Source organism: Saccostrea cucullata, unplaced genomic scaffold (assembly GCF_032062105.1).
Source record: "Saccostrea cucullata isolate Sc308-1 unplaced genomic scaffold, CSIRO_AGI_Scuc_v1 ctg7435, whole genome shotgun sequence".
Lineage (NCBI taxonomy): Eukaryota > Metazoa > Mollusca > Bivalvia > Ostreida > Ostreidae > Saccostrea > Saccostrea cuccullata.
In genome coordinates, this window is record NW_026927780.1 from 3,402 (window position 1) to 31,340 (window position 27,939).

The following is a 27,939-nucleotide window of genomic DNA, read 5'->3' on the forward strand; positions in this document are numbered from 1 at the left end:
TTGTGTGACTTCGTTCTCTATACAATGTACGAATTATGTGTACTAAAAGACGTCTTTCAGACTTTCCGCATTTCCTCAAATTATGTGTAACGCGTGCAGCTAGATGTAGGTGTAAAGTTTGCCGCTGCATTGTAAAGTAAAATATCATCCAAAGGTTCAATGAATGTATCCTTGCTATAAAAGTCATACACACATTGACGATGCTTCAACGAAGCTGCATGTAAATTGAAATTTTCTACTCGTAACCCATCGACGTTGTCCTGGAGCAAAAAAAGAATGACAGTCCACGTCTACATATTGTAATGTTTGTCCTTGGGCTCTATGCACTGTTAATGCATAAGCCAAAATAAGCGGATATTGGGTGCGTCTAGCAAGTATTTTCGATTGTTCCTGTGAGTACACTTCAAAGTTATATAAAGGAACTTCAATTAATTTTCCATTGAAGTTGACCACTGGAGGACAGTCTTTCTTTAAGGTGTGCACTTTTCCTCTGGATCCATTATACAAACTCCCTACCAAATTCCTTGTCAACATTACTGGAGCCTCTTCCTTTAAGATGAGAGTATTAGGTACATTTAGTTGATGTAAAAGATACCTTGGACCTAAAGAAAATTGAAATAGCAAAATTACTCATCAGTGCTTGAAACTTAATGTACAATTAACTAGACAAGTTTGGGCTGATGCTAGCGAAAGTTGTCAGCCCTTCCAAATATGTATTAGCCCGAAAAAGAAATATCTGTCTCTTATAAGTTCATTTAAATTGTAATGTGAATGGGGCCAGCTCATTCTACATTCAATCGTGGACCTATCGGCTGATGAATTCTACCCTTTTGATTGGTACACTTTGCAACCAGTAATATTAGTTGATTTGAGAGAGTTTTATCAAATATCTTAATTTTAATATATGGAAAAATTTTACATATCTTGCCGGGCGTTTAATATACGTGCAGATCTGTTCACCCATGACAAAATTTGTGCGTCTCGGGCGGTTGGGTGCCTGATTATTTCAAACACTATTACTCATGCATTTGAAAATAATGAAATAAACTCTCAAACTTAATTCACTTTATAAAATGATACAGCACATATTAAAATATATTTTGTACAATCACTGTGTGTATTTCTTTTAATGCTTTAATAGTACTGTAGGAAGTGGAAATTAATGTTAGTACACTTAAAATATTTTAATTTTAGAGCTTCAAAATATGAACGGAAATCATTTTTGGCACAAGCCAAATGGGGCATTGTATTATAGCACGATTTTAAAAACTTCTTTAAAGAAGACCCACACACAACCAAAAAAAATGTGACATTCCTTTTAAAAATCTATCTTGTTTTAATTCATACCAAATCTCTGTCTCAACTTTCTCTTTAAAAAATCCATCATTTTCTTTCTTTATAAATTCATCAGAACAAATTCTGCTAGTCCCATTGGTTTGTGCTGACCAAATTTTAATAGCCCAACCGAATGTTAACTAGTTTTCAGGCATCAGGCTAAAGGGGTCATAAAACTGAGACAAGCTCACTTTAGATCCAAGTACTAGTCTCACTTTTCTGAGACTGAGATCAACAAGAGGCCCATGGCCCACATCGATCCCCTGAGTAACTTAAACCAGACTGTTCATTACCAGATTCCTTTGTAATACCTATTATGACCCCCTTTCCCGAGGGTCATGATTTGGACAATTTAGAATCTATACTACTCCAGGATGCTTCTATATAAATTTAAGCTTTCTTGGCCGAGTGGTTCTTGAGAAGATTTTTTGAATGACTCCACCTTATTTTGTCTTTTTTTGATTATCTCGCCTTGGAAGGGGACTTGGCCCTTCAATTCAACAATTTAAACTTCCCTTCACCAAAGGATGTTTTGTACAAAGTTTTGTTAAAATTGGCCCAGTGGTTCTTGAAAAGAACTTAAAACTGTGAAAAAATTACATACGGGTGGATAGACAGACAGATGGATGGACAATGGGTGATCAGAAAAGCTCAGGTGAGCTAAAAATGAACTTATCTCAATTTTAAGGCCCCAAGCCAGACTTTTCCTTTTTTTGCACATTGTACATGTTTTGAGTTTACCTTCATTTTTAGCCTTGTATGTGAAGATCAGACCATTTTCATCCTCTATACATTCATGGTTGATATAATTGATTTCAAAATTAGTTCCATACAGCCTAGTAATCTCTACATTTTTAGGAAGAGTTCTGTCTAAACTGCGCAGGAGTTGAACAGTGTCCTCAGAAGGTGTTCCGTTACAAAGTTCAGTTACTGCCCTCACTAGCTCTGGCTCATTTTGTCGCTTTACCTTAAAAAAGTAAAATGCATGCTTTTTGAAAGTGAGATTAAAGCATATTCCAGTAAATGGTGACACAATATGTCCAAAACTAACATACATTTACATTTAAAAAGCTAATGCTGTCTACATACACATATAGATATTGGGAAATAGTCCTGGTCATGGGAAAAATTATAATTATCATTGAGGGAGTTAGCAAAATACCTGTTCCCAAAGGCTGTTGGCAAGGACTTTTTTCCAAGGTGCAGCAAAGTGATATAGTCCTGATTTAGGTGAACTGGAATCTTGCTCTCCCAATGATATACATTTTTTTAACTGTTTTATTATACCCATACAAGTGAAGAAATAGAGGAAATTGAACTGGGAAATAGCTTACAGAGCAAGGATTAGCTCACTTGAGTAATTCATGAGGATTTGTCCATTCTCAGCAATTTCTATAGAATTATTCAAACTTAACAATACATATGTATTTGAAGAGCTTTAATTTACAATTATCAAAAAATTCTTACCTCTGTCAAATTAATGTGATGCTGGAAGGTCTTTTGAAAGACATTGCTCTCTATACAATATGACCCATCATCTCCATATCTATAATTTGGAACTGGGGGCAACTGTTTAAAGTCACCGCATCCAATAACCTGTGAATTATATCATTCATATTTTTTTGGAAAAAGCAAACATAATACATGTACCAGTAAAACTTACAGAAAACATAATTATTTCCACAATTCTTACATTAATAGCTTTAAAGGTCATTATTTTTTAATTAATTTAATTAACTAAGATACAACACATAGAGATTATATACATTTACCTGTAAACCTCCAAACACCATTTCTTTCTTTAAAAACAGTCTGCAAACATCAATAATTTTCTTTGACAGCATGCTGATTTCATCAATGATCAATATCTCTGTACTCTGTATTCTCTCTCTTGCTGCAGCAAACTTATCATCATTTAAAAACAACTCCTCCAACTCTTCACAAGAATATCGTCCATCTAGGATTCCTGCCCAGTGGTGCAATGTCGTCGCCCCATATCCTAGCTGCATACTTGCCATCCCAGTGGTAGCTGTGACTGACACCTGTCTTTTTAAATTACTTGAAATATCCTTGATAAGCGTCCTGTAATGATACTTGTCATAACAGACCCTCTGGGGCTAGTATTAAAAAGGACATATTTTATAATTAGAGCTGCTTTAAAAAGTTTCAAAGATAAACTACAGACAGACAGAAAAGTAGACTTCCATTAACCCCCATCCCCCAACCCATCCCCAGAAACCTCTTAAATTTCACCTGTGCAGGGTGGTATGTGTGGCAAAAATAACAATAACTGTTTTACTAATTAAAGCTTAATAATAAATTTAATTTGATTTTATTTAGGCTGTGTGTTAAATATTCAAGTGCTGATGAAGGGTTAGTAAGGTTGGAATCCATTGTGGATAGATGTGTGTCATTTTTTGAATCAAAAGCCCTCTCCATACCAAACAAAGATGCAATAGCTAAGTTGATACAGCCATTGTTTGGCGCCATTCCATGTCGTATCTTTGAAAATAAGAAAAAAATTGTGGCATACAAGAAAATACAGCTAAGATCAGAGTCCAATGACAATGGTAGTATTACATTACCAAGCATTTGTGTACTTGCAGACATAAGTAACAATATATTGAAATTTGAGATACCTTTGACAGTAGCTTTGAATGGGCAAATACAACAGTGCAGTATCTTCTTTAACAATAGCAGAGCAAATTTGAAAATCAGAAATGTGTCCTTTACAATTGGCTTTGATTTGTTTCCTACTCAAAAAAATGTGGATGGCATCATTCATCTTGTAACAGTAATTAAACTTTGCAATGGAACTGAAAGCTTGGAGAATGAAGATGAATCATCAGCTGCATTTATGTTTGCCAATTTTTCTGTGCTTCATGATGAAAATCAATTTGAAAAAAGAACATGGAGTAAATCATGTTAAGTCATTTTGAACTGGACAGTAAAAAACACCTATTGTGAAGTGTGCTTTGACTCTGTAATGAAAAACAGAAAAAGAAAAAAATGTAACTTTAGAAAATATAACAGTAAAAAGAAGCAAATACACAGAATCCTACAAGGAAAATTCGGACAGTTTACAACAAAATTCTGTTGGAAAGGCCTCATCTGGAGATTTACAGGTTAATGAATTAAACAGAATGGAAAGAACTGAAAAAATTGATTATTACAGCTGATATTGAATTGAATTCTAAAGATCATGAAGATATGCATTTTATTCTGAACAAGGTCATTGAAAATGGTGCACCCAAAAAATTTCAAGTTCTTTTAGAATCACAGCTACAAAACTGTAAGAAAGGGCTAGATAAACATCACAGGAGGTGGGATCCAGAGGTGATTAGTATATGTCTGAATTTATATATTAGATCCCCGAAAGGCTCTCAAGACCTTAAGAACTCTGAGATTCTTGTCCTACCATCACAGAGACTTCTGCGATATTACAAAAATTCCATAAAACAAAGTACTGGTTTCAATAGTGAAAACATAAATTGGATGAAAAAGGAGGCAGTAAGACAAAATGTGTCTTCCTTTGGGATGAATGGAGGAGTAATAATAGATGAAATGTCTATTCAGGATGATTTAGTTATCCAAAAAAAAGGAGACTCTTGGAATTTAGTTGGATTTGTGGACATGGACACTACAAACAACAATATTGCTATCATCAGTCAAGGAGAGAAAAAGGGTGAACTGGCAACTCATGCCCTGCAGTTAGTTGTCCACGGACTTACTGGATTTCGGTATGTAAATGAGTTCTAACAATTACTCATTGAAAGAAGAAATTGATAATTTACCTTTAATTAATATCTGTTAAACATTACATCTGAAATTGAAACAATAAATACAGGTACTGATTCAAAATCAAAATTTATTGGTATAATCCTATTTGTGGTTTTGTTTTAACAAATGGCCCGTTGCTTATTATGGCTCGAGAACAGCCACTGCCCACCAGCTATATAATGTATTTTGGAAGTGTGTAGATGTCCTGAATGAAAACGGATTTACAGTGGATTATGTCATGGCGGATGGAGCTTCCACCAACAGGTCTTTCCTTAACATGATGTTTGATACCAACCCAAGGGAAAAGCTGTTTCAATTCCCTGATGTGTATGACATTAAACACCCTATCAGTGCCATTCAAGATATAATGCATGTCCTAAAGAGAATCAGAAATAATGTAGAATCGAGTAAACTGGAACATAAGGAAAAGAAGGGTAGACTGTTGGTTTTCAATGACTCCTATATTGTTTGGGACTATTGGGTGGAATGTTTTTAAATTTAATATCCAAAATGGATTTGCGATTCATGCTAAACTTTCCCCAGAACATATAAATCTTACAGCTGCTTCAAAAATGAGAAATTCCCTTGCATTAGAGGTGCTGAACAGAGACATGCTCTTCCTCATGAAAAGCTATCAGTCAACCCAGCAGGATCCTGAAAAACTAGCCTCGGCAGTTGAAATGTTAGAGCATACATCTGTCCTTGTAGATGTTTTCTGCAACTGTCATCAACCTTTCCTTTCTCTTGGTGATTTCAGATTTAAATCTCTGCAGAAGTCTTTGGACTTTTTCAATCAGTGGGAAAATGAAATTGAACAGTCAGTGTTGTACAAAACAGAAAAGAACTTGATAACACAGGAAACAATAGATGATTTAAATTCGACAATAAGCGGGTTTATGTCACTATGTAAACTAAGACTGGGGAAAGGGAACAGTATTAACCCAGGATTTATAAACTCTGATATAGTTGAAAATCTATTTGGTCAGCCCAGAGGCATACGAAACGGTTTAAATGACAATCCAACTCTGTCCCAGTATGGTCCATCTACAACAGCAATAATCCTTGGACAATGTAGTGTGTCTAACAAGTGTAATTCTGGCAAAACAGCTTCATTTTATTCAGCATCTACTCCTTGTGCACTAAACATGACCAGGAACAAGGTTAACAAGAAGGAAAAAAGGCCTCTTCGTATGTGATGTCACTGTTCATTTAAAAAAAAATGTAAACTAGAAAACTGACCAGTCAGCAAGGGCCCCGCCATGGGGTAGAATTAAAAGGGTGCAGCTTACGGAATGATTAAAAAATGTACGAAGAATAAGCAACAGCAACTGTATTCTTAAAATTTCAAGATAATTCCTGAATATTCAAAAACCTGAAAATAATATCCTTGTATTTACATTAGGCAGCAAAGAACAACTTAACATTGAATGTATTAAACAATTATGAAGCTTGTGTTATATAGAATGCCAGCCTTAAATGAATGAAAATATCATGAAGGCTTGACCTTATCTTCAATAAACAGCAGTTGCAGACAAAGGTTTTCATTAATCTTAAAGATAAAGAAAAGCCTACTAAATTTTCTGCAGCAGGCTAGATAATTGATCCCAAAGGATTAATTGTACCTCTCTCATCATTTTCTTCTAAAGTTACAATAAGAACTTTTTCAGTATTAATGATAGAATGGGGGTTTTATAAAACTACCTTAAAAATTAATTAACGTAAAGTGAAAAAAGTAAATCAAAAAATCTTCTTTAATCTATATCTTGTTTTTAGAATTCAATGAAATTATAACTATTAAACAATAATAAATTATAAAAATTTATATCTAAATCCACATTTCACAGTGTTCATAGCATTCCAAATTGACTTAACTTCAAAACAAACTTCATTTGCAGACAGAGGTGGTAATTCATCTCAATGTGACAGATAAAGATAATGCTCTGGATTTTCTGCAGGAGGAAAGCTAATTAATCCCTATGGACTCATAGCCAGCATTCATTTTACAATGGGAACATCTTCAGCAGTTATCTCTCTTTGCCAATGCATTCTAAAGTTAAGGAATCTACCCCATCACCCCAGCTCCAAACCAGGGTACATAGAGAACCAAACTTAGCATCAAAATATGTATTTCTGCCTACTGAACTACCATACCAAATTTGTACTTGATTGGGCAACCATAAAAAAAGTTGCCCATTCATTCTTATGCATAGTTAAGGAATCTACCCCACCACCCCAGCTCCAAACCAGAAGACATTGAGAACCAAACTTGGCATCAAAATATGTATTTCTGCCTACTGAACTACCAGACCAAATTTGAACTTGATCGGGCAACCATAAAAAAAGTTATTAGAAAAAAACAGAAAATTTGTGGACGGAAGAGGGACAGACGGACAGACAGAGTGATTACTATAGGGCACCCGCAAATCCTTGCGGGGCCCTAATAAAGGTTTGAGAATTTGTCATTGTTTTATAAAATAGTATCCATATTTCCTTTCAAGAGTGACTGAATTATTTCTCCATAATTAAAAATCAGAAATTTAGGAGTGCCCCACCTAAAGAAAATATTTTTTCCTTATCATGTTTATCAATTTAATTCATAATGATAATTTTGTTGCCAGTTACTGTTATTCCTATTATCATTACATCCATTTATATTTTATTCTTACTGAAAGATCATTGACAATAAAAATATTTCAATGTGCAGCTACATAAATATTTGATGATTAAATATGTTTATCTATTTATAAGTAGAAAAAATTTCATGTTTATAAAATATTAAGCCAAGATTCCAATTACTCCCTGACATCCCCGCTGACTCACTTACTCAAAATGGTTCACGTGTCAAAATGAGAGTTAGAGGAATTTCGGATTAAAATAGTATATACATGACATCTTCTTAGCTTGGTGCTCAGAATTGCAAAGAAACGTAACGGCACTCAAATATAAATTTGTACCTTAAAATATGTGTTTTCCCCGTACCACATTGTCCTGTAATAATGACATTATGTCCAGACAGAACCAGCATCTTCACTTTCTCGATCTCGGAGTCGGACATTTTGGCGCTAAATTGGATTGTCTTTTCCTCATTCACTGCGGGAGTCACTTCCGGTTTAGTGGCATGGAGTCCAGGATGAGCTGACAAGGTGGAAAAAAGGCCATGGACGGCCCGTACTTTCAGGCAGATTGGATTTTTTAACTTGAATAAATAGTACAAACACTCCGGACACTGAATTAGTCGCGAAATTAATTTCAGCAAACCCAGATGTATTTGTTTAGCTGGGTCCCCTCAAAACTCGTTGCCATCCTGGGGTTTTTTTTAGTTAAGGGTAGGAAAAATTTTTTCCGGATTTTTTTTTTTTAATAATTTTTTTTACGATAAAAACTTCAGACTCCTGTGTTTTAACTGGGTATTAATGAAAATCTATGAAAAAAAGGTTAAGGTATTAACATTAAATAAATAAGATTATATCAAGTTTAGTACACTGTAATATCTAAACCTTTCTTGAAATTTACAAAATGTTTGTAAAACTTCTGATGAGGAAAATTAGAGACAGTTAAAGAAAATGATGTGTTCATAGATTTTATCATTCATAAAGACTGTGCTAGACTTGTTAAATGTCATTGCGTAATGATAAATAACGATATATGTGCCTTACATAGTCCACAATCATTCGATTTTTTCCAGTCTCTTTACTTAATTCTTCATCATGGAGCACGACAAGCGGACAGCATACCATTACAGTGGCGTAGCATCGTAAAATCCTATTTCGTGGGGGGTGGGGGGGGGGGGTCGACAGATACTACGCCCCTGCATTATCTTCAGCTTCAACACCCAACTTTCGATAAAATGGTAACAGTAACTGGTGCGGCAAAGATTTTCCGTGACTAGTTAGTAGATCTGCAAGACAATCCTTCTTCTTGGGTAAATTGTTACTCGTCTCCTCCTACTCCTCTCAAGATTTTACTGGAATAAAAGTCTGCATATCTGCGTCTTACTACATATGTATGAATTGCAGATGGTAAGAAACCAGTTCCTTGTGTAATACCATGCCCCAAGTGGTACAAAAAGGAAAACAAAGACAACCACATGTTTGCTGATGACACTGATGATGATGATCTTGCCACTAGTACTGATGCTGATCTTGATGCTTGTAATGATGATGATGAGCTTGCCACTAGTACCGATGAAGATGATGATCTTGACACTAGTACTGATGAAGATGATCTTGACACTAGTACTGATGAAGATGATGATCTTGACACTAGTACTGATGACGATGATGATCTTGACACTAGTACTGATGAAGATGATCTTGAGACATCAGGATCTGAATGTAAGCATCTCTGTATTGATCTTTATTTATTATTAGGTCACCTATGATAATGCTTTCTTCTAAGGGGAGATAATTATGAATTAAAAATATCTTCTCAAGACCCACTGGGACAGGAAAGTTAAATTTTAGGTGGAAGCATTCTTACATAGGGTAGATTCAATTTAGCTGCAGATCTTTAGCGTTATGGTTTTATATATTTGTCTTTTACCATAACACTGCAGATCCTGTAATGCAAAGAAGGTACAAATCATGTTGCAATAATTTTGCAACTAGTACCGATGAAGAGTAGGGTGGGACCAAAATGGCCGATCAAAGTTTTACAAAGGAATATAAAGGAAAAATCTTTAAAAATCTGCTTCTTAAGATCCACTTGGTCAGGAAAGATGAAACTCATGTGGAATCATTCTCGGGTAGTGTTGATTCAAGTGCGTTACAATTATTATTGGCATATTTATTTGCTTAAGTATACATGTATATGTATACTTTTGATGATTCTACAGATTCAGTCAGGGAGATCCGACTCGATCCCCCTCCCACCGAACTGCGTATGATTTACTTTTTCCCTAAGCGGGGGACACAAATTCTCTGAAGTTTTTAGTGCGGAAAGTGTCGGAAAATACAAAGGAATGGGAAATTCCTGGTAATATGCACATCTACATATTGTGTCCTAAATATCTGCAAAGTTTAACGAAATTCTGTGCAGCGGTTTATGAGGAGTTGCGCTGATAACTGTGTACTGTATCTCTTTATAAAAGGTATGGCCAAAAACCTAAGTTATAGTTTGTGTATAGTTCAGATCACCAGCGCTTTAAGGGTTAGGAAAAAGAGCAGCATCTCTTGTGCATTTAAATGGACAAACCCTTGACCCTTGGGCCTAAATCCACACATTGCACAAATTTTGAAAAGGCATCCTTGCTTTCAGAAGTATTTGATTAATACCAATAAGCAGATACCCCTGACCCTGGGGCCTTGAAATTCACTATTCTGGAAGATTAAGACCCATGCTCATCAAAGAATTTATGTCTTTTCACAATATAACCAATACAGAATAGAGCGCAACCCCTAGCACCAGAACCCCTGACCCTGGGCCATAAAATTCTAAATTTTGGAAGAGGCATTCTTGCTCATCATAACTATGTCCTTAGTTAGTTTATTTCATACCTATGAGTAGAGAGGAAATTTTTCAAAGTATTTTTACATATGTTTTCACTATATAATCAATAGAGCCCCGCCCTAACACCAGAACCCCTGACCCTGGGGCCATAAAATTCATAATTGTGGTAGAGGCACTCTTGCTCATCATAACTATGCCTTAGTTAGTTTATTTATAACCCAAGAGCAGTGAAGAAGATTATCAAAGAATTTGTGTATTTTCACTATAAAATCAATAGAATCCCACCCTGACACCAGGCCCCGGGATCATGAAACAGACTTAGACTTAAGTCAAAATTTCAATTATCTATATCAAAGTACTGAAAGTACTGATGGGAGTTGATTATTAAATCAATTCGATGTATGATTGATTGATTTATATTGTTTAACGTCCCTCTCGAGAATTTTTGACTCATATGAAGATGCCATCACTTGCCGGTGGAGAACTGCAACTTTTTTTACTTATACCCGGCACCCAATGACCAGAGAGAGAGGTGTTTTTTCGAGCCAGCACCTACTGCGACCAGGGACCTTCGTTTACACGGTCTCATCTAAAGGACCGGTCTCCAAGTCTTTCGGTGCATGGGATTCGAACCTGAATTCGATGTGTGTAACCTTGCCCACTTTCCAAATTATACTTATATTAATGCTTCTTGATTGAGGCATGTGTTCAAGAAGCAAATGCATAAGTGGATTTCGTGATCTTACAGAGTCAAAGCGGTATGGTTTGTTCTACTGTAAATCACTTTTTATTAGAAATTTATTTCCGGGTAACTAAGCAAGACAGCGTAATTTCTCTCTCGCACATATACAAGTGCTTTTGACAGTTTTAAAGATATAACCACAATTCGTAAAGAAATATTTTGTCATGCTAATAAATAGTTACATGTAATGACTATCTCGCGAAAATAAGATGTCTCGAAAATTAAGTGATCTACAGTAATTTGAAAATAGCTTGAACGATATGCGAAATCTTGTTAGATTGATTGTTTTACTCACAGACCGTCCTTATCTTAGATGAAGGTATGGAACTTGTACTTTCAGTATCTAAGATAAAAAAGTTTTTTAGGATAAAAATGACACTCAAGACAAATTTGAGAGAAAATGAATAACGCACTCAGTGGGGAAAATGCAATTATCTTAATTTAGGTATGGGGAAATACTAATATGGATAAATATTGACATAACTTGATAAAAATATCATCAAACGATTACGACATCACAATCAATTCATGAATAAGGAGGACAGCGTTTTTCGATATAATAAAATTTTATTGTAGTAAAATAACAAATACAATCTAAATTGGTGATGAGAAAATTAACGGAACTTTACTTTGAAGGTATTTCACAAATATAGATTTTGGTTCACAATATTCATCTTGTAAAATAAGAAAAGACTATTCAAGCCCATATCAACAATTTATCATCGCTAGTATTATGTCTAAGTGCAGAAATTACATTTCCTACAGCAAAATTAGTAACAAATTTATACACACCAGGTATTGAGTTTTAAAAAAAAATCAATTGACTTTTTTTCACAGATTGAGCAGGAGTAAATTCTGAAAATAAAGTTTAATAGCTAGGTTGCTTTTTATAATTTTTTATCATATATACGAATATATATTTTTTGTAAATGGCTGAAACCCCAAAATTTCATGTACATACAATAAAATAAGTTCAACATGTTCAATGATGTTCAAAAATCTGAATATAAGTATAGTTCATGTACTGGTAGTTTGTGATGTAACAGATTGGTGTATGTATTTCATACTTAATAGAAATCGTTCGATTATGATATATTAATTATGCCTTTTTGCCTGGTATAATTCATTTTCAAAATGAACATTTTATATTTTTGAGACTGATTTCCGTGAAATCTAATTAAAATTGCAACGAGATATTTTTAAACCACAAAGCATAATTTACTAGTACGTGTGTATTTGGACTTTTTTCCCAAAATGTATATGCACTAGTATTACACAGATCTGTATTAGAGGGAAATTGGATACCCCAACATCCATCCACGTCCTTAAAATACTCAATGTGCCAAAAATTTGCAATAATCTATTTCCACTCTATATCTTGCTTAGTCAAACCAGGGACCTATATACTTAGTATATAGGTCCCTGGTCAAACAGTCATCACGCAAATTGACTATCAATATACTTTATATATAACTGTACAAATTTCCAAAAACAAAAGAAATTAACAAGCTTCATAAATCATCCTGTGTATACTTTCATTAACTATCATTCCGGACACAAAAGTAAAAGGCGAGAAGTAATATTAATCCATGCAGTAGGTCACTTCTGCAGCAATGGGGAGATCTTATCTAAATTAAGCTTTACACATATTAGAGATTCGCAAGCACACAATGCCCGCTGAGTTATCAATCAGCCTGAGTCAGGTGCACACATACAAATGTATCGTAAACAAAACAGCTAGCCTATTTGTTCTCTGTTTTCCAAATTGACTTTAAATTTTATAGCACATCTGATTACTAAGCCCGTTGTTTTATTGTCTAAATATATTGTATCAATTTTTTTCTCTGTTTTTAACCACCAGAATACCATCATGATTTCTCATCACATTGCAGACGCTCTGTTAGTAGGGAATTTCCTGTCTTAAAATTAGAAAACATGCACAATGTATGAATACATATCAGAATCGGTATGATTATTTAGGTGACAGATGCTTAAGAGGAAATTAAAATGACAGACTAAAGTTGAATACAAAGTGATTGTGGACTATATTGTCAAGAATTATGATTTCTTTACAGTAAGTATAATGGGGAACTATTTTCTTATTCGCAATGCTCATTTTCCTTGGCAGCTGTTTGTCAGTTGCACTTCCTGTCTGGACCACTGACATAGAGTCGTTGATATAATCAACTCCCAAAAATCTTTAAAACTTGTTAAAGGAAACTCATAATTTGTATACAACAGCAACTGATGATACAAAATCGGAAAGCATTTTCATTTTGGGCTGCTTGACTAGCGCAACTCCTCATAAACTGCTGCACAGATATTTAGGACACAATATTTAGATGTGCATATTACAAGGAAATTCAGATTCCTTTATTTTTTCCGGGAATTTCCGTACATCTTTTAGAGTTTCTTATCTCTGTATTATGTTCGGAAGAATATTTCTTTTTGTTTTACAGTCCATTAACATGATTGTAGATTGTCCCGAACTACGTGTTCGAAGTAAAATGTAACCATGTATTTGTCGTAATTATATTAACATTGCAAGTCATTTAACGATTGGTCAGTTGCTCGTGGTAAGATCCTCTGTGTGTAAATACAAAGTTGTTTATTGGCACCGACCCTTGAATCCAAAAATGATAATGCACATTCTTGAACACATTAATGTTATATGTATGACTAGAGACTAATACATGCACATGTAATAATCAAAAACAATACAGATACATATATGTAATTGTGAAAAGTCAAAAATCCACCGGCAAGTGGAGGCGTCTCCATTTGATTGAAAGGCTTTTGAGAGGGTCGTTAAAAAAAGTACAATCAATCAATCTGATTACTTTAACGAACAAATGTATTTCTGATTTCCGTATTTTTACAACATCAAAACGTGAGACGTATTTTGTACTAAAAATCCGTATAAAATACGGCGAAATCGTAAGAGTAAACAGGTCTGAAAAATGGTCGTCCCCTAAAGTGGGACAGATTAAAGATTGAGATTTAGGTTTCTTTTGCTACAACACGTTTGTCAACATATTCAATCCAGCGAGAGAAAAAAAGTGTAGCATAAAAAAGGGTCAATGTTTTTTAATTTAAATTAAGTTTTGAACAATAAATTAACCCAAATAACGACTCCAGGAGCACCAACAACTAGACCGGCAATTAATTGAACATCTTTAGGCATAACATTTCTCTGGATGGTATTATATAGTTGCAAAAACCCAAAATATACCATATCTTTATTCTTTAACATTTCAACACTCAAATCTGGTTTGTTTTTATTTCTGTAAGGCCCGTCATAGTTATATTGGTACACTTTTGCGTGATTAACTGTTTACAATTCGTGATACCGTTGTTTCGAATAATAAGTAGGCCAGGCCGGTGCATGAAATTGCCGTTTTTAAATAAAAAATAAAGCGGTCGTAACTCTTCGTGAAATGTTAAATCATCTGTAATTTGTAAAAATAGACATTCGTCTGTACCTATTATTCGGCGGAAGAACTCTGTCATCTTACAATAAACACTTACATTTTAACACCAAAAATGACAAAAACACTAATTCTGTGCTCTTTCCTTAAATATAACAATGTACTCTCGCTTCGAATTTTCAAATCGAAAAGGCGGTCGCAACTTTCACTTAAGCATCAACAATATTGATATTTCCGGTAGACAATATAAAGAAAAATCAAAACATCGGCGGAAGAACTTTATCCAAAATGGTTAGTGTATAAAATTTTGCAATTTTTTTACGTTCTCTATATAAACTCCAATGGAATCTGTCGCCATTATAGCTCCAAAATGGCCGATATGTAAATGAGCAGAATGAACACCATTTCTCCATATGAAAGTTGTAGGTTTCCAGCCTCATTCGCACGAATGACACACAGAGAAAGATCGCAACAATTTCAGACGGAAATGCCTCCATTGAAGTTAAACTTTGGGGGACCCTATCAGAGACTTCCGTCCATGAAGGATCCTCGGTGGCAATGACATGCCTTCAAGTAGGTGTTTACCAGGGTAAAAGGTCACTGAATTCCTCTGGAGGCACAGAAGTCCAGGTATTCTGTTCTTTTAAAAAATTGCAAAAGCTTTGCTACTTTTGCTTTTATAAGACATCATTGTGATCTAAACGGGAACAGAAGAAGAATAACATTAATTCTGCCTTTTCCAATGCGACTACTTTTAACATACACATCATCAATCAACATATAGGTTTAAAAATAGAAAAATCAGCACACAATAAAATGACCACTCAAGCTGTTCTCAATGCGATCGAAGTGTTTCTTTCTATTGGAGAGTCTTAAAATCGACTATTCACACTAGTTTTTGAAGGCACAGTGGGGATTCGCTTCTCTAAACTTTTTTTGATGTTAGAAGAAATATGTTTGATTATTTTTATACATGTATATAAATCCATTATATTATACATGTATATTATATTGTATGCACCTCAAAATAAGAGGCCCAAGGGCCTTGAATCGCTCTTCTGATAAATTGTACAATCTATCACTTCTATTAGAAGCCTCCAACTCTACTAGTATCATAAGACCCAAAATGCATCAACTTACAAAGTTTGATAATATTTAGCCAGTTAAGACTGAAGATATTATAATATAATTATCAAATACCATAAGTAGGTCAAAGTAACCTACCTTTTGATTGGAATTTTCTGAGGACTCAAGATACATTAATTGACAAAGACTGATGATTCTAATTAAATAAGTACCCGAGATATTCAAAAGTAGGTCACCATGACCTACTTTTTGGTCGACATTCTCTGAAAACCCAAGATGCATCATCTGACAAAGTTTGACAATTCTAAGCCAATTAGTTCCAGAGATAATTAAATATAGCCATCAAATGTCAAAAGTAGGTCACGGTGACCTACTTTTTGGACGACGTTATCCAAACATCCAAGATGCCTAAACTGAGAAAATTTGCTGATTCTAAGCCAATAAGTACCTGAGATATTCAAAAGTAGGTCACCGTGACCTACTTCTTGTTGGACATTCAATGAAACCGTAAGATGCCTCAACTGACAAAGATTGATGATTCCGAGCCAATAAGTACCAGATATAATCAAATATAGCCAAAAAATGTCAAAAGTAGGTCACAGTGACCTACTTTTTGGTCGACGTTCTCCGAAAACCCAAGGTGCCTAAATTGACAAAGATTGATGATTCTAAGCTAATACGTACCTGAGATATTCAAAAGTAGGCCACAGTGACCTACTTTTTGGTCAACGTTCTCCGAAAACCCAAGGTGCCTAAACTGACAAAGTTTGATGATTCTAAGCTAATACGTACCTGAGATATTCAAAAGTAGGTCACTGTGACCTACTTTTTGGTCGACATTCCCCGAAAACCCAAGATGCATCATCTGACAAAGTTTGATGATTTTAGGTCAATAAGTACCAGAGATACTTAATTATAGCCACAAAATGTCAAAAGTAGGTCACTATGACCTACTTTTTGGTCGTCACTCTCCGAAAACCCAAGATGCATCAACTCACAAAGTTTGATGATTCTAAGCCAATAAGTACCGGAGATACTTAAATAAAGCCATAAAATGTCAAAAGTAGGTCACCATGACCTACTTTTTGGTCGTCACTCTCCGAAAACTAAATATGCATCCACTCACAAAGTTTGATGATTCTAAGCCAATAAATGCCTAAGATACTGAAATATAGCCATAAAATGTCGAAAATAGGTCATTGTGACCTACATTTTGGTTGACATTTTTAAAGACCCAAGATGCATCTACTGACCAAGTTTGATGATCGTAGGTCTGAAGGTAATCAAAATATGCATTTTAAACAATTTGAAAACAAATGTCGGCAAAATTTAAAAAGTAGGTCACAGTGACCTACTTTGTTATAAATATGTTTTAAGGTCCCTAGATGCATCAAAGTACAAGATTTGATGATTCTAAACCTCCCAGTGTCTGAAATAATGGGATTTAATGTTTTTAAAAGGATAAGTCATAAAGTTCAAAAAGTAGGTCAAGGTGACCTAATTTTAAGTTGACATTGTTCAAGGACCCAAGATGCATCAACTGACAAAGTTTGATGATCATAGGCTTTAAAGTGTCCAAAATATGCCTTCAAATCAATTTGAAAACAAATCCCCGCAAAATTTAAAAAGTAGGTCACCGTGACCTACTTTTGAGTTCACATGATGTGAAGTCGTAAGATGCATCAACTTACAAGATTTGATGATTCTAGTCCTTATAATAAGAAAAATATACACGTTTTTTATTAATTGTAAATTTAGGTCAACTTTGAAGTGACCTTGAGACCACGCCCTTTGCCCCAGGGTCATGCCTTGTAGAATTTTTAATCTTCAACATATCCTGATCCTTGTTTGTAAGTTTGGTGAAAATCTGCCTGGTGGTTCTGGAGAAGATTTTTTAGCAACCAGTACTTTTGGTTTTGTTTTCCTGATTATCTCCCCTTGTTTTAGGGTCCCAACCCTTATTTTAATAAACATGGTAGCCGTTGGGCCAAGGATACCCTATGACAAATTTGGTACTGATTGGCCAAGGGGTTCTTGAGTTATGGCCCATATTCTAAAAAGTTAACGCACACCGCACAAATGGCCATAGCATTAGCTCTTTGAGCCTTTGGCTCAGAAGAGCTAAAAATCTGAATATATAAAGCTGTGCGAGTCGCAAGTGAGGAGGAGGCTGACGAAGGTTTCATTTCCCATTCCTACTCGTGGGAAAGTGATGCCTGGAGGATAATTAAAGACAGTCTTGATTGAAACTTGTTGGTCCATCCAGAGGCGGGAGGCTTCTCCAGAAAAGACTCAGGAGGAAATTGTTATAATTAACTTGCATATACCTATTAAGGAGAAAATTGGGACATTTTTCAGATGATGAGTACTTTTCACAGCTTCTTCATCTGTTCACTAATAATGATACGCAAAACTTTCTGACACTTAAAAGGATAACTTATCTTTTGAAAGAACACTTCAGTGTGGATAGGTCCAATCAAAGGCAAGCAGAGGGGAAGATTTAATCTGTATTCATTAAATATTTGCGGAAGGTTGCTGGTCAGTATAAAAAATCATAATACAGCTGTATTTAATGTATTTTGATTTAATATTCAATTTATTTGTGACCACCTATGACAAGTAAACCATAGCACAGTATAAGGGGAAAATTAAAAATATTCTAAACCAATGATTAATCAAATAGATATTGAAGCATCTTTTAGATGCAAGTTTGTTTACAACATGATAGTAATTTGACCATTTATGAAACAGAGATGTAAATACGGGAAATGTAGAAAAAGAAACAATGATTTGGCAAAGCTTAAGAGGTCAGTGTAGGTTCTGAACTTTTCAAATTATGACTCCGGGAGTAGAGCAGGGCCACAATAGGGATTTTTTTTATATTGGGACGTTAAACAGTATATAAACAGTAGATAAGACTAGAGGTACTGTGAGCAATGAGCTCACTAAATCATACCCCCCGCCTCCCATATGGTTATAACTGGTGAAAAAGTCCATGTTTTCCTGTGGCCGGGAAACCCAAAATATGTGTCGGATCTAAAAGTAAAATAGGAGGTGCACAATGGCAATATGTAATAAAGATTCTGTGAAAGTTTCATCAAATTTCATTCAGTGGTATGAGAGGAGTTACGGATAAGAGATGGGTACCCCAAAGCGTAACAGACGGACGGACGGACGGACGTACAGACGGACGGACGGAATTAACGATTACTATATACCCTCCCGCTTTTCAAGCGGGGGGTATAATAAAACAGTAGGTAAACAGTATATATCAATCAATCAACTATTTTCATTCGTGTCCATTTTTTGTAGTGGACCATTCACGCCATACTGATTCCCCTCAGGATGATATGATCCGTTTAGCATTTTCATGTGCTGTATTACTTTTTAAAAAATCTATAAATAGCCCTATTTTTTTCATGACAGTTACACAGCAGAGATTACTTCCGTTAAGAGTTTAAAAACAAATTTACATCGCTTCTCATTCTTCCAAATATTGATCCATCTGTCACTTATATATAGTATATATCATCACAAGTTCCTTTTTTATTTATTAATTTTTTTCATTATTTATTTAGTAATTTATTATCAGAAAATTATTTGACAGCTCTTAAAATAGCAGGGAATAGAGTATTTGCCGATTTTAACTGTCTAAAACTTCTTGTCTAAAGAAGACACCAAATACTCTTCATTTCGAGTAACTCATGCTATTAACTCTGTCTCTATTAAACTTTAAACTATTAATTAGTCCATGCATATAACAAACAAAACAATACAATGAGTAAAAATGGTTTATTCTGTATTACATGTGATAGATGTCAGAGATCTGGCAATGCTGTAACATCAGGAGCTCCCCTCTGCAAGTCACACCAGTAGCGAATGATGTGGGGAACAAAACTGGTATGAATGTGGTCAACTTCAAAGAGTCTGTAGATGGTTATAAACATGTTATTACTATTACAGATTACTTTTCCAAATGGGTTGAGGCTGAAGCTGTGCGAGACAAAACTGCCAACACCATAGCTGCCTTTCTGATCAAGATCATTTTTACAACGCAATATAATCCCCAAGCTAATGACCTTGATGAGAGGACCAACCAGATGCTGAAGCAGAGTCTTCGGAGAGAATTCTAGACAATGAATACGACTGGCCGAACTACTTTGACCACATCAGCAATCAACATGACAAGGCAGTCTTCCATCGGCTACTCTACAATTTACCTAAGGGAGCTACGAACACCGAGGATGGGGTTTCAAAACCAACTTGAGCCCTAGACAGATGGAAGCTTTAATGAGATTACTGAAAATCAAATTGAACAATCAATTGACTCTCAAAAAAAAAATTTTCAGGAAGCTGAGGACAACATTTCCCGTGCCCAGAAGCAGAAAACAAACTATGACAGAAGCCACAACATAGTAAGGCACGATTTTCAGGTCAACGACCAAGTTCTCTTCAAAACCTGAAGCAGAAGACAAAAAAGGGACAAAAATATAAGAAGTGGCTGGGTCATCCCTAACCAAAAAATACTAGTAAACTATAGTAAACTCATTATAAAGATGCTTGATATAAATGTAAAATTTGAATTACATATTATATTCTGTGTTGTTACACCTTTGTATAGTGAAAATGACACTGGAATAAAATTTCACTTTAAATTATGTCTTTCATAAATATTTACAGGCATCAGACATTATTGAGTCGCCAAACTCCAAACGCAGGGAGCTGCTCATTCAGTCCCTGGGAGGCTCCTGCAGTGTGACATGCAAACTGTGGGGGAGAGTGTGGGCCAAACCCTCCCCCCTCCCCCCACAGACACTGTACTCGCAGCAAACTGTGATGAGTTGTCAGCATGGAAAGGATCCATCTCCCTTAACTTCTCAGTTCTGACCACTCTGAATGTATGTATATTATTTAAATTCATTTTCGTTCATAAAAGTCAGTAGTGATACATACTTGTAAATGGTACAAATCAATTATAATACAATAAATTTACACAAGTTATGCCCCTTGTAATAATTACAGAGCGTAACAAATAAATATTTTTATTTAATTTTTCACATTTTTAGACTTAAGAATTTTATACCACACAATTACACCACTACCTGCATTCATTACACCACTGTTCTGTCAAGAGTTAAGAGTTATCTCTCTTTACTTATTGATTTTTCATGTAAGAACTCCTTTGTTTTTGTTTTCTTTGGTAAAATTGTTGCATAGAAGCCCGCCATTCGTTAACGTGGTTAAACGCCAGTTACAAATTCACCATAATTTAGGCCTATCACAGAGTATGTATCTATTTGTAAACACTTAATTATTCTTAAAATTATTATCTCTATATGTTTATATCTTTTTTAGAGGCTGAAAGCAGTTTTATTTGTAATTATTGAAGCTGTCATACTGGAAACTTGTCGTCTGTTGATAATGTAAACATAGCCTTGTTTTAATTTGTACATCTTTCTATGAATTATTTGCTAAGCGATATATCTTCACAGAACATGTAGAAAAATTCTTTGCATATTACTAATGTACCAGCATTTAGCATATTTTTTTTCTGTGCAGAGAACAGGAAGGTGCAGCGGAAATATCTTCCCCGTCATGCGCGGAACAAGATCCAGGAGGAGAGTCTAAATGATGATTTTTTTTTAATTATTATTTCTTTAGTGTAACTGTCATATATACATGTATGTTGTTTAAATTATAGAAATAAGATTGATATATAACCCTATGTGGACAGGTCATCAAGATTCAAATTCAAATGTCCCAATTGCACGAAGTCCTTTGTCCGGAAGAATGAACTGAATGTGCATATAGCCGCAAAACATGGAAAAAGGCATTTAAATGCCCAAAATATCAGAAAGCATTTGCATATATGTAAACGGACGAAGCAGCTCACCAAAAAAAAGGTAAGTTAAAATAATTGTACAGTGAATTGTTTGTGCATGTGTTTCATCTGACAATCTTTTTGTGAATTTATACTGTTGTTGTTGTTTTCAGAATAAAGGAAAGGGGATAAAATGACAGAAATGCGACCACGTCTCACATAACGAGCGGTAGTTGAACGATCACAAAATGTTTCACGACAATAAAAAGAAACCAGAGAAGGCGCGTGGTCTTAGCTGCAGAAAAATGCAACCAATCCTTCCCCGATAGAAAGAATCTCTATCTACATCAGAGATCTGCACATCAAACTAGCAATGGGGTAGATTTAAGTTTTCCGCAGAGGGGCACAGAGGAACCTGCTCCTTGGGAGGCGACGAGAATTTGAAGGCCACATACATGGCAAATAAAGAGTTCATTCTCGGGGAAGGAGAAAACGGTGTAGTGAAAAAGACCACCAACTGCCCGGTGGATAATTCGTTGTTTTGTAGACATTGTCTCTAAGCTGGAGAAAATTACAGAGGAGGAGAAAATGTCCTTCAGATTTAATATATCTAGATCTGTTGAATTTATCTTGCAGAATATTGAGACGGGAGACTATCGTTATTTCATACCTGATAGGAATGAAACACTCTTCCCGAGACCAACATTAATTGGTAGTCTGGAAGATGTTGACAAAAAATGAGAGGGAGATTTAACTATCAGATCTCTTAGAACATCTTATGCGACAGCGACCCAACAGCAAGTGGAGAGTGGTGCATGTTACCAACATTAAAGATGTTCTCTACTGAACCTCATACATTTTGAATTAATGTGTTCTAAAGTCTCATACTTGTAAACATAAATTAATTTTTTTCCTATTCTTTTAATTACCCGTTACATTGTAATTTAGTGATTTTGTTTATGACATACGCAATTGTTAATATACAGCTTCAGCTTAGACTAGGTTGGAGACGTCTCCATATTAGTGAAAAATTCTCGAGAAGGACGTTAAACTATATACAATCAATCAATGGACTAGGCTGGGTAGTACATGTAATTGGAGATGTATGTCTAAACAGGCCTTCGAATGTAAGTGTGTACAAGACAAATATGATACCCTGTGAACGTCGATCCATTTTCTACAACTTCAGCATGCACTCTGAATTAGCTTTTCACAATTGCATTTAAGCTGGATAAGTGACACACTAAAATTTTGCATATAGTTCTTTTGCCAGCATGAAAATTTGTCTTGTCTCCATTTGGTGAGAGACCATTGCCTGTTTGGACCTTGTCTGTGAATATTTTTATTGATGACACATCAGCAAACAAAAGTAAACGATGGCTTGTCCTACATTGTATCCAAATGCAACCTACAGAAACAGTCATGTTATAAGAAATTTCAATTTAACTAATATAATATAGTAACCTCCGAATTTTGCCATCAAATTGTCTGTTACCCACGTTTTGTTGTTGTAATATCTGTGCGACTGTGTTGTGGTACGACCTGCTGACAAGGTGACGTCAGATGGCGGAACAGTCACAGTACCTCTTTGAAAGGCGACAAATTTTCAACGTCGGATTTACAGCAGATTATCCTAAGAACGTCGACCAAAAAACATTTATACACATTATTTACAAAACATTTTCAAATAATTAATTTTTGTTGTATTGTCTCATTTGAATAAAAGCAAAACAGGATAAAGTCTATCTGGAATAATGCAACCCTCCCTTTTTTGAGGGGGGTGGGGGGTGAGAAAATAATCAGAGTAAGTAACGTAATTACAGCTAGGATATACTTACCTCCATTTAAGTTATTTTACAAAGATTAATTACTTCAGATTATTAATCAACTGCCAAAATTCATGCAAGTATATATAAATGAAATGCCGGGGCGCGTTTTCAATGATCATTCTATCGCTGCATGCTTAAACTGTGCTGACCGATTGGTTGCACCACCAATACCTTCAAAGAAAACGTCATCGGATAAAACCAGACCATCTTTTGAATTGTCAATGTCAAGATCTCCATCAAGAGAGTCGAGATCCTTAACACCCTGCTAGTCGTGTGCTAGTTCCTTGAGCTTCAGCAGAGAAAGTTCTGTTAATAGGTCTGATAGGTCAAGAAGTAGAAGTCCGGTAAGGTCTTCACATTGATCAAGAAGATCCTCAAAGTCGGAGATGTCAAGGTCAAGAAGTTCAATAAGGACATCAAATGTATCAAGAATTTCAAGATCAAGAACCCCTAAAAGGTCATTGAACAGGTCAATAAGGTCGAAGAGTCCTGAAATGTCAAGAAGATCAAGGTCAAAGTTAATGTCATTGTAAGGAATGTCAAGGTCCAGTAGTCTTACAAGGACATATCAAATGTATCAAGGATTTCAAGATTAAAAGGTAATTGAACAGGTCAAGGTCAATGAGTCCTGAGAGGTCACGAATATCAAGGTCAAAATCTTATAATAGGTCTAGAAGCTGTGAAAGGTCAGTAAGTAGATCTAGATACTACAAGTCTACATGTTATGAGAGGTCAATTGCAAGATCAAGAGACATTGAAAGGTCAAGAAACAGAAACCAAAAAGAAACCAGCCTACCAACGCTCCAACGAGCTTCTCAAAGAAAAGTACAGCATTCAACAGACATATTTCCTATGACGGAAGAAAGTGAGTAGAAAAGGAATATGTTTATTAAGGCATATTACAATTTCAGCTGAATAATTTTTTTATTAATTCATATAATGTTGCATATTACCTATTTGATAATTTTTATTGTAGGATTTCAAATAAGGGTCCTCTACCTTTTAGTGGAGATAAGAGACACATTAAATTATAGCAGAACAGCAATATCTTCCACTGAGGTGGAAGACATTGAACTGGATATCATAAATTCGGACGAAGCATTTACATGTAATAACTTGGAAGACAAACTTTAGTCTACAAACTTTAAATCCAACTTCGTACGTATTTGTAAATTATATGTATCTTCTCATGTTTTGATCCCTCAAAGATAATGCAGATAAACTTTCATACTCATTAATTCTTAAATGAACTTCTTATCAAACTTACTAACAAAATATTAAGCATGTCTGAAGAGAATCAAGTAACTACTGAAAGCAATTTTATTTCAGAAACTCTTGCTACATAAGGTAAGAGGTGAAGATGCAATGACCACATGAAGATTGATTGATTGTATAGTGTTTAACGCCCCTCTACAGAATATTTCACTGATATTGAGACGTCACCATTGCCGGTGAAGGGCTGCAAATTTAGGCCTATGCTTGGCACTTACGGCCTTTGAGCAGGGAAGGATCTTTATCGTGCCACACCTGCTGTGACACGGAGCCTCGGTTTATACGGTCTCATCCGAAGGACCGCCCCATTTAGTCGCCTTTTACGACAAGCAAGGGGGTACTGAGGACCCATTCTAACCCGGATCCCCACAGGGTACCAAATGAAGAAGTCAATGCTGAGGTAAATGTCTGACATTTGAGCATAAAAGATGATAATTAATTTTTCAAAAAGTATATTTTAAAAGGAATATGTTAAAAACTACATGAAATCTTTTTCAATATGATTGTTATACATTTCAAGAACCATAACATACTCATACATGGCAGGAATGAACATGAAGGGCAAATGGGGACAAAGGGCATTTGCTTCCTCACTACTATACCAGCTTATCAAAGGTATGTACATATAATATAGTGTATGTATAAAATTCAAAATTATGACAATGCTTTATTTTTTAAGAAGAATTAACATGAATGTAATTTTAGCTAGTAATTTCCAATTTTTGAATTATAGGAAATATTGATTTTTAAAAACAATTTCAAAAAGGTCTTTCAATTATTCAGACTTTCATATTAAACTGGAAAACTGAGATTTAAAGTTGAAACTATGCTGCTTATGTCCTTACGCTTCCATATTTGAGCATTGTTCCATGAATATTTCACAATGGAAAAATTATTACTAAATTGTAAATTAAAAAGAAAATCTTAGTTCATTCTTATCGGTTTGTAGATTGTAAGTAGTATTGTATCTCCCAATTAAGATGTGCGTAAGACGATAAAAAATGATTTCATTTCGTTAATTGCTACCGGTAATAAAACTTATGTATTCCAGATGCCGTATTATCCTCCCATAAGGAGTATACAGAGTCAAAATTTAATGAGGACCTGGGAAAATTCCTGAAGTATGCTCCACAGCGATTAGGAGGGGGGAGGAAGAAGAAGGACTGAATAATTGTTAGCTCTCCTTAGCTAAAAAGTGAGCTTTTTTAATCACATTTTGTTCGACGTCCATCTGTCTAGCTGTCTGTAAACTACTAGTATTCACATTTTTGACTTCTTCTCCAAAACTAGTGGGTCAAGAAATCTTGCGACCTCGCATCTTGGGTGAAAGGGATTCAAGTTTGTTCAAATGAATGGCCACACACTTATTCAAGATCTGGACTTCGCCCCCGTTTCTGGCATGGCGTATGTGACATCCGGTCTGTTGACTCATCCAGGTGAGCCACCGACAGGCTTTGGCCGAATACTGTCGTGCCGGTTGATACCCCAGGTTCGGAATGATGGCAATGGTGTCTTCAGGCATAAATTGTCGACGGTAGGCTAAATTGGCAGCACTGGCTAAAGTGATGGATTCCTGGAAAGGGTCCACATTGACCAAAGTCTTGAGGGTGGCTCTAAACTGTGCACAGCATCGTTGTAAAATGTCGACATCCAAGACACAATACTCTACAAACTCCTTCTGGAAATCAAACACTTTTCCGGTCTGTTGTTCGTACCATTCAAAAAAAGCCTGTCGTCCACTGATAGACATTTCGTCCGGATTGTAGAAAGCTGACGGTGGACAAGGCCCCACGTAATTCTGGTTCTGTTCCGTTTTGAAAAAGTGGGGGAAATAGCCTTTCTCGAGTTAGGTGAATCCGAAAGCCGAGGGCATTTTGGCCAAAGCAAACGGTAAGAAATTATACGAGTCAATGAATTTCAGTCCACAAATTTCCATGAACAAGATCTTACTACCGTTCATGATAACGTTAGGTTTTAGGCAAGTCGAATGCACCAGGTGATTCAAAATGAATCCTTTGAAGTTATGGGCGATGACGATGGCCTTGTCGTGTACTAAAGTGGAATTCTTAGTACCTGTAGTGGTTTGTAATAACCAGTCCATGAACTTCTTTAAGGTGTCTAGTCCTTTAAGGACAGATGATACAATTTTTTTCTTTGAAAAATATTAAATATCATGTCTCAAGTTTAGAAATGTGGATGGTTCTTAGATTTTTTTCTCCTAAGAACGGAAGATGAAAAAGACTTGAAAAATGTTAGTAATATTTCTATGAAAAAACGAATATAGACAAATCACATTCAATAAAGGTTTTCAGGTGAAAACAAATTTCAGAATATGTTATCTTGGCACTAAAAGTGTAATATAAACTTGTCTGTACTGAATTGACCCACCTAGCCCTACCCCAAGGACTGTACTGAGTTGACCCGGCTACCCCCAGACCCCCAACCTGCACTCCGTATCCTCCCAGTGGGACTGTACTGACTTGACCTCCCTATCCCCAGCCAATCAGAATCCAACCCTCTCAGCGGCTCAGCCAATCAGAATCCTCCCCTATCTCTAGACCGTTTATAGTACTCTCCCAGAAGAGGAGGAGGAGGAGGTAGCGTTACAGAAGGCCAGTACGGAAACGCCGCCAGACGTAACGTCGTCAACGAACGCACCGGGAACGCCGCCTTTAGTTGGCATAAGATACCCGTCGCGAACCAAACATCCAGTTCCAAACCGTGCGTCACCAGGTTCGGTCGTAACGTCAAGACACCTATTGCGTTGAAAGACATCATAACTATGTACTTATTTTATTTTACACCCAGGAGCAAAGAAGATTTTCAAAGAAATAATGCATGTTCACAATATAATCTATAAAGCCCCACCCTAACTCGAGAACCCCTGACCCTGGGGCCATGATTTTCACGACGACGACGGATTTTTTCGGTTATTTCCTGATCATGACAAGGAGCACACGCCGTGTATCGGTAGGCAGGGAATGCTCACTCCTCCATGGCACCTGATCCCACATCTGATGTCTCGGGTCCGTGTTTGCTCTGCTCTTATTTTGTATTGTTCTTTGAACTTTGAGATTGAATATTGTTCGTTATCTCCATATCCCCCTTGCACAATTTTGGTACAGGACTCAATGCTCATTACATTAATCCCAACAGCGTGGCTGCTTGATGTTCAGGAGTAAAGCAGAAGACTTTTTT

The 27,939-nt window shown here is 35.7% G+C and overlaps 2 protein-coding genes across 2 annotated transcripts; one reads left to right on the plus strand and one right to left on the minus strand.

Annotated features, from left to right (window-relative positions):
- Positions 1-2,076: 2,076 nt before the first annotated feature.
- On the minus strand, positions 2,077-3,353 carry LOC134275497 (uncharacterized; the record flags this gene model as incomplete). The annotated part of the gene is made up of 3 exons (XM_062757779.1): positions 3,108-3,353; positions 2,803-2,931; positions 2,077-2,302 (listed from the first exon to the last, which is right to left on the minus strand). Coding segments are annotated over exons 1-3 (601 nt in total), but the record flags the coding sequence as incomplete, so codon positions are not given.
- A 20,277-nt stretch (positions 3,354-23,630) lies between these two features.
- Positions 23,631-26,015, plus strand: LOC134275498 (uncharacterized). Its single transcript, XM_062757780.1, has 7 exons — positions 23,631-23,938; positions 24,081-24,334; positions 24,446-24,602; positions 24,752-24,783; positions 25,114-25,141; positions 25,262-25,356; positions 25,793-26,015. Exons 1-7 carry the CDS (start codon positions 23,856-23,858, stop codon positions 25,906-25,908), a joined length of 765 nt encoding a protein of 254 aa, XP_062613764.1. The 5' UTR covers positions 23,631-23,855; the 3' UTR covers positions 25,909-26,015.
- Positions 26,016-27,939: the final 1,924 nt, after the last annotated feature.

Coding starts and splice junctions, on each gene's coding strand:
- LOC134275498 (XM_062757780.1), top strand. CDS start 23,856: ATGTCAAGGTCAAGAAGTTCAATAAGGACATCAAATGTATCAAGAATT. Junction 24,603..24,751: donor AACTTGGAAGACAAACTTTA/GTCTACAAACTT, acceptor CAAAATATTAAG/CATGTCTGAAGAGAATCAAG. Junction 25,142..25,261: donor ATGAAGAAGTCAATGCTGAG/GTAAATGTCTGA, acceptor ATACATTTCAAG/AACCATAACATACTCATACA.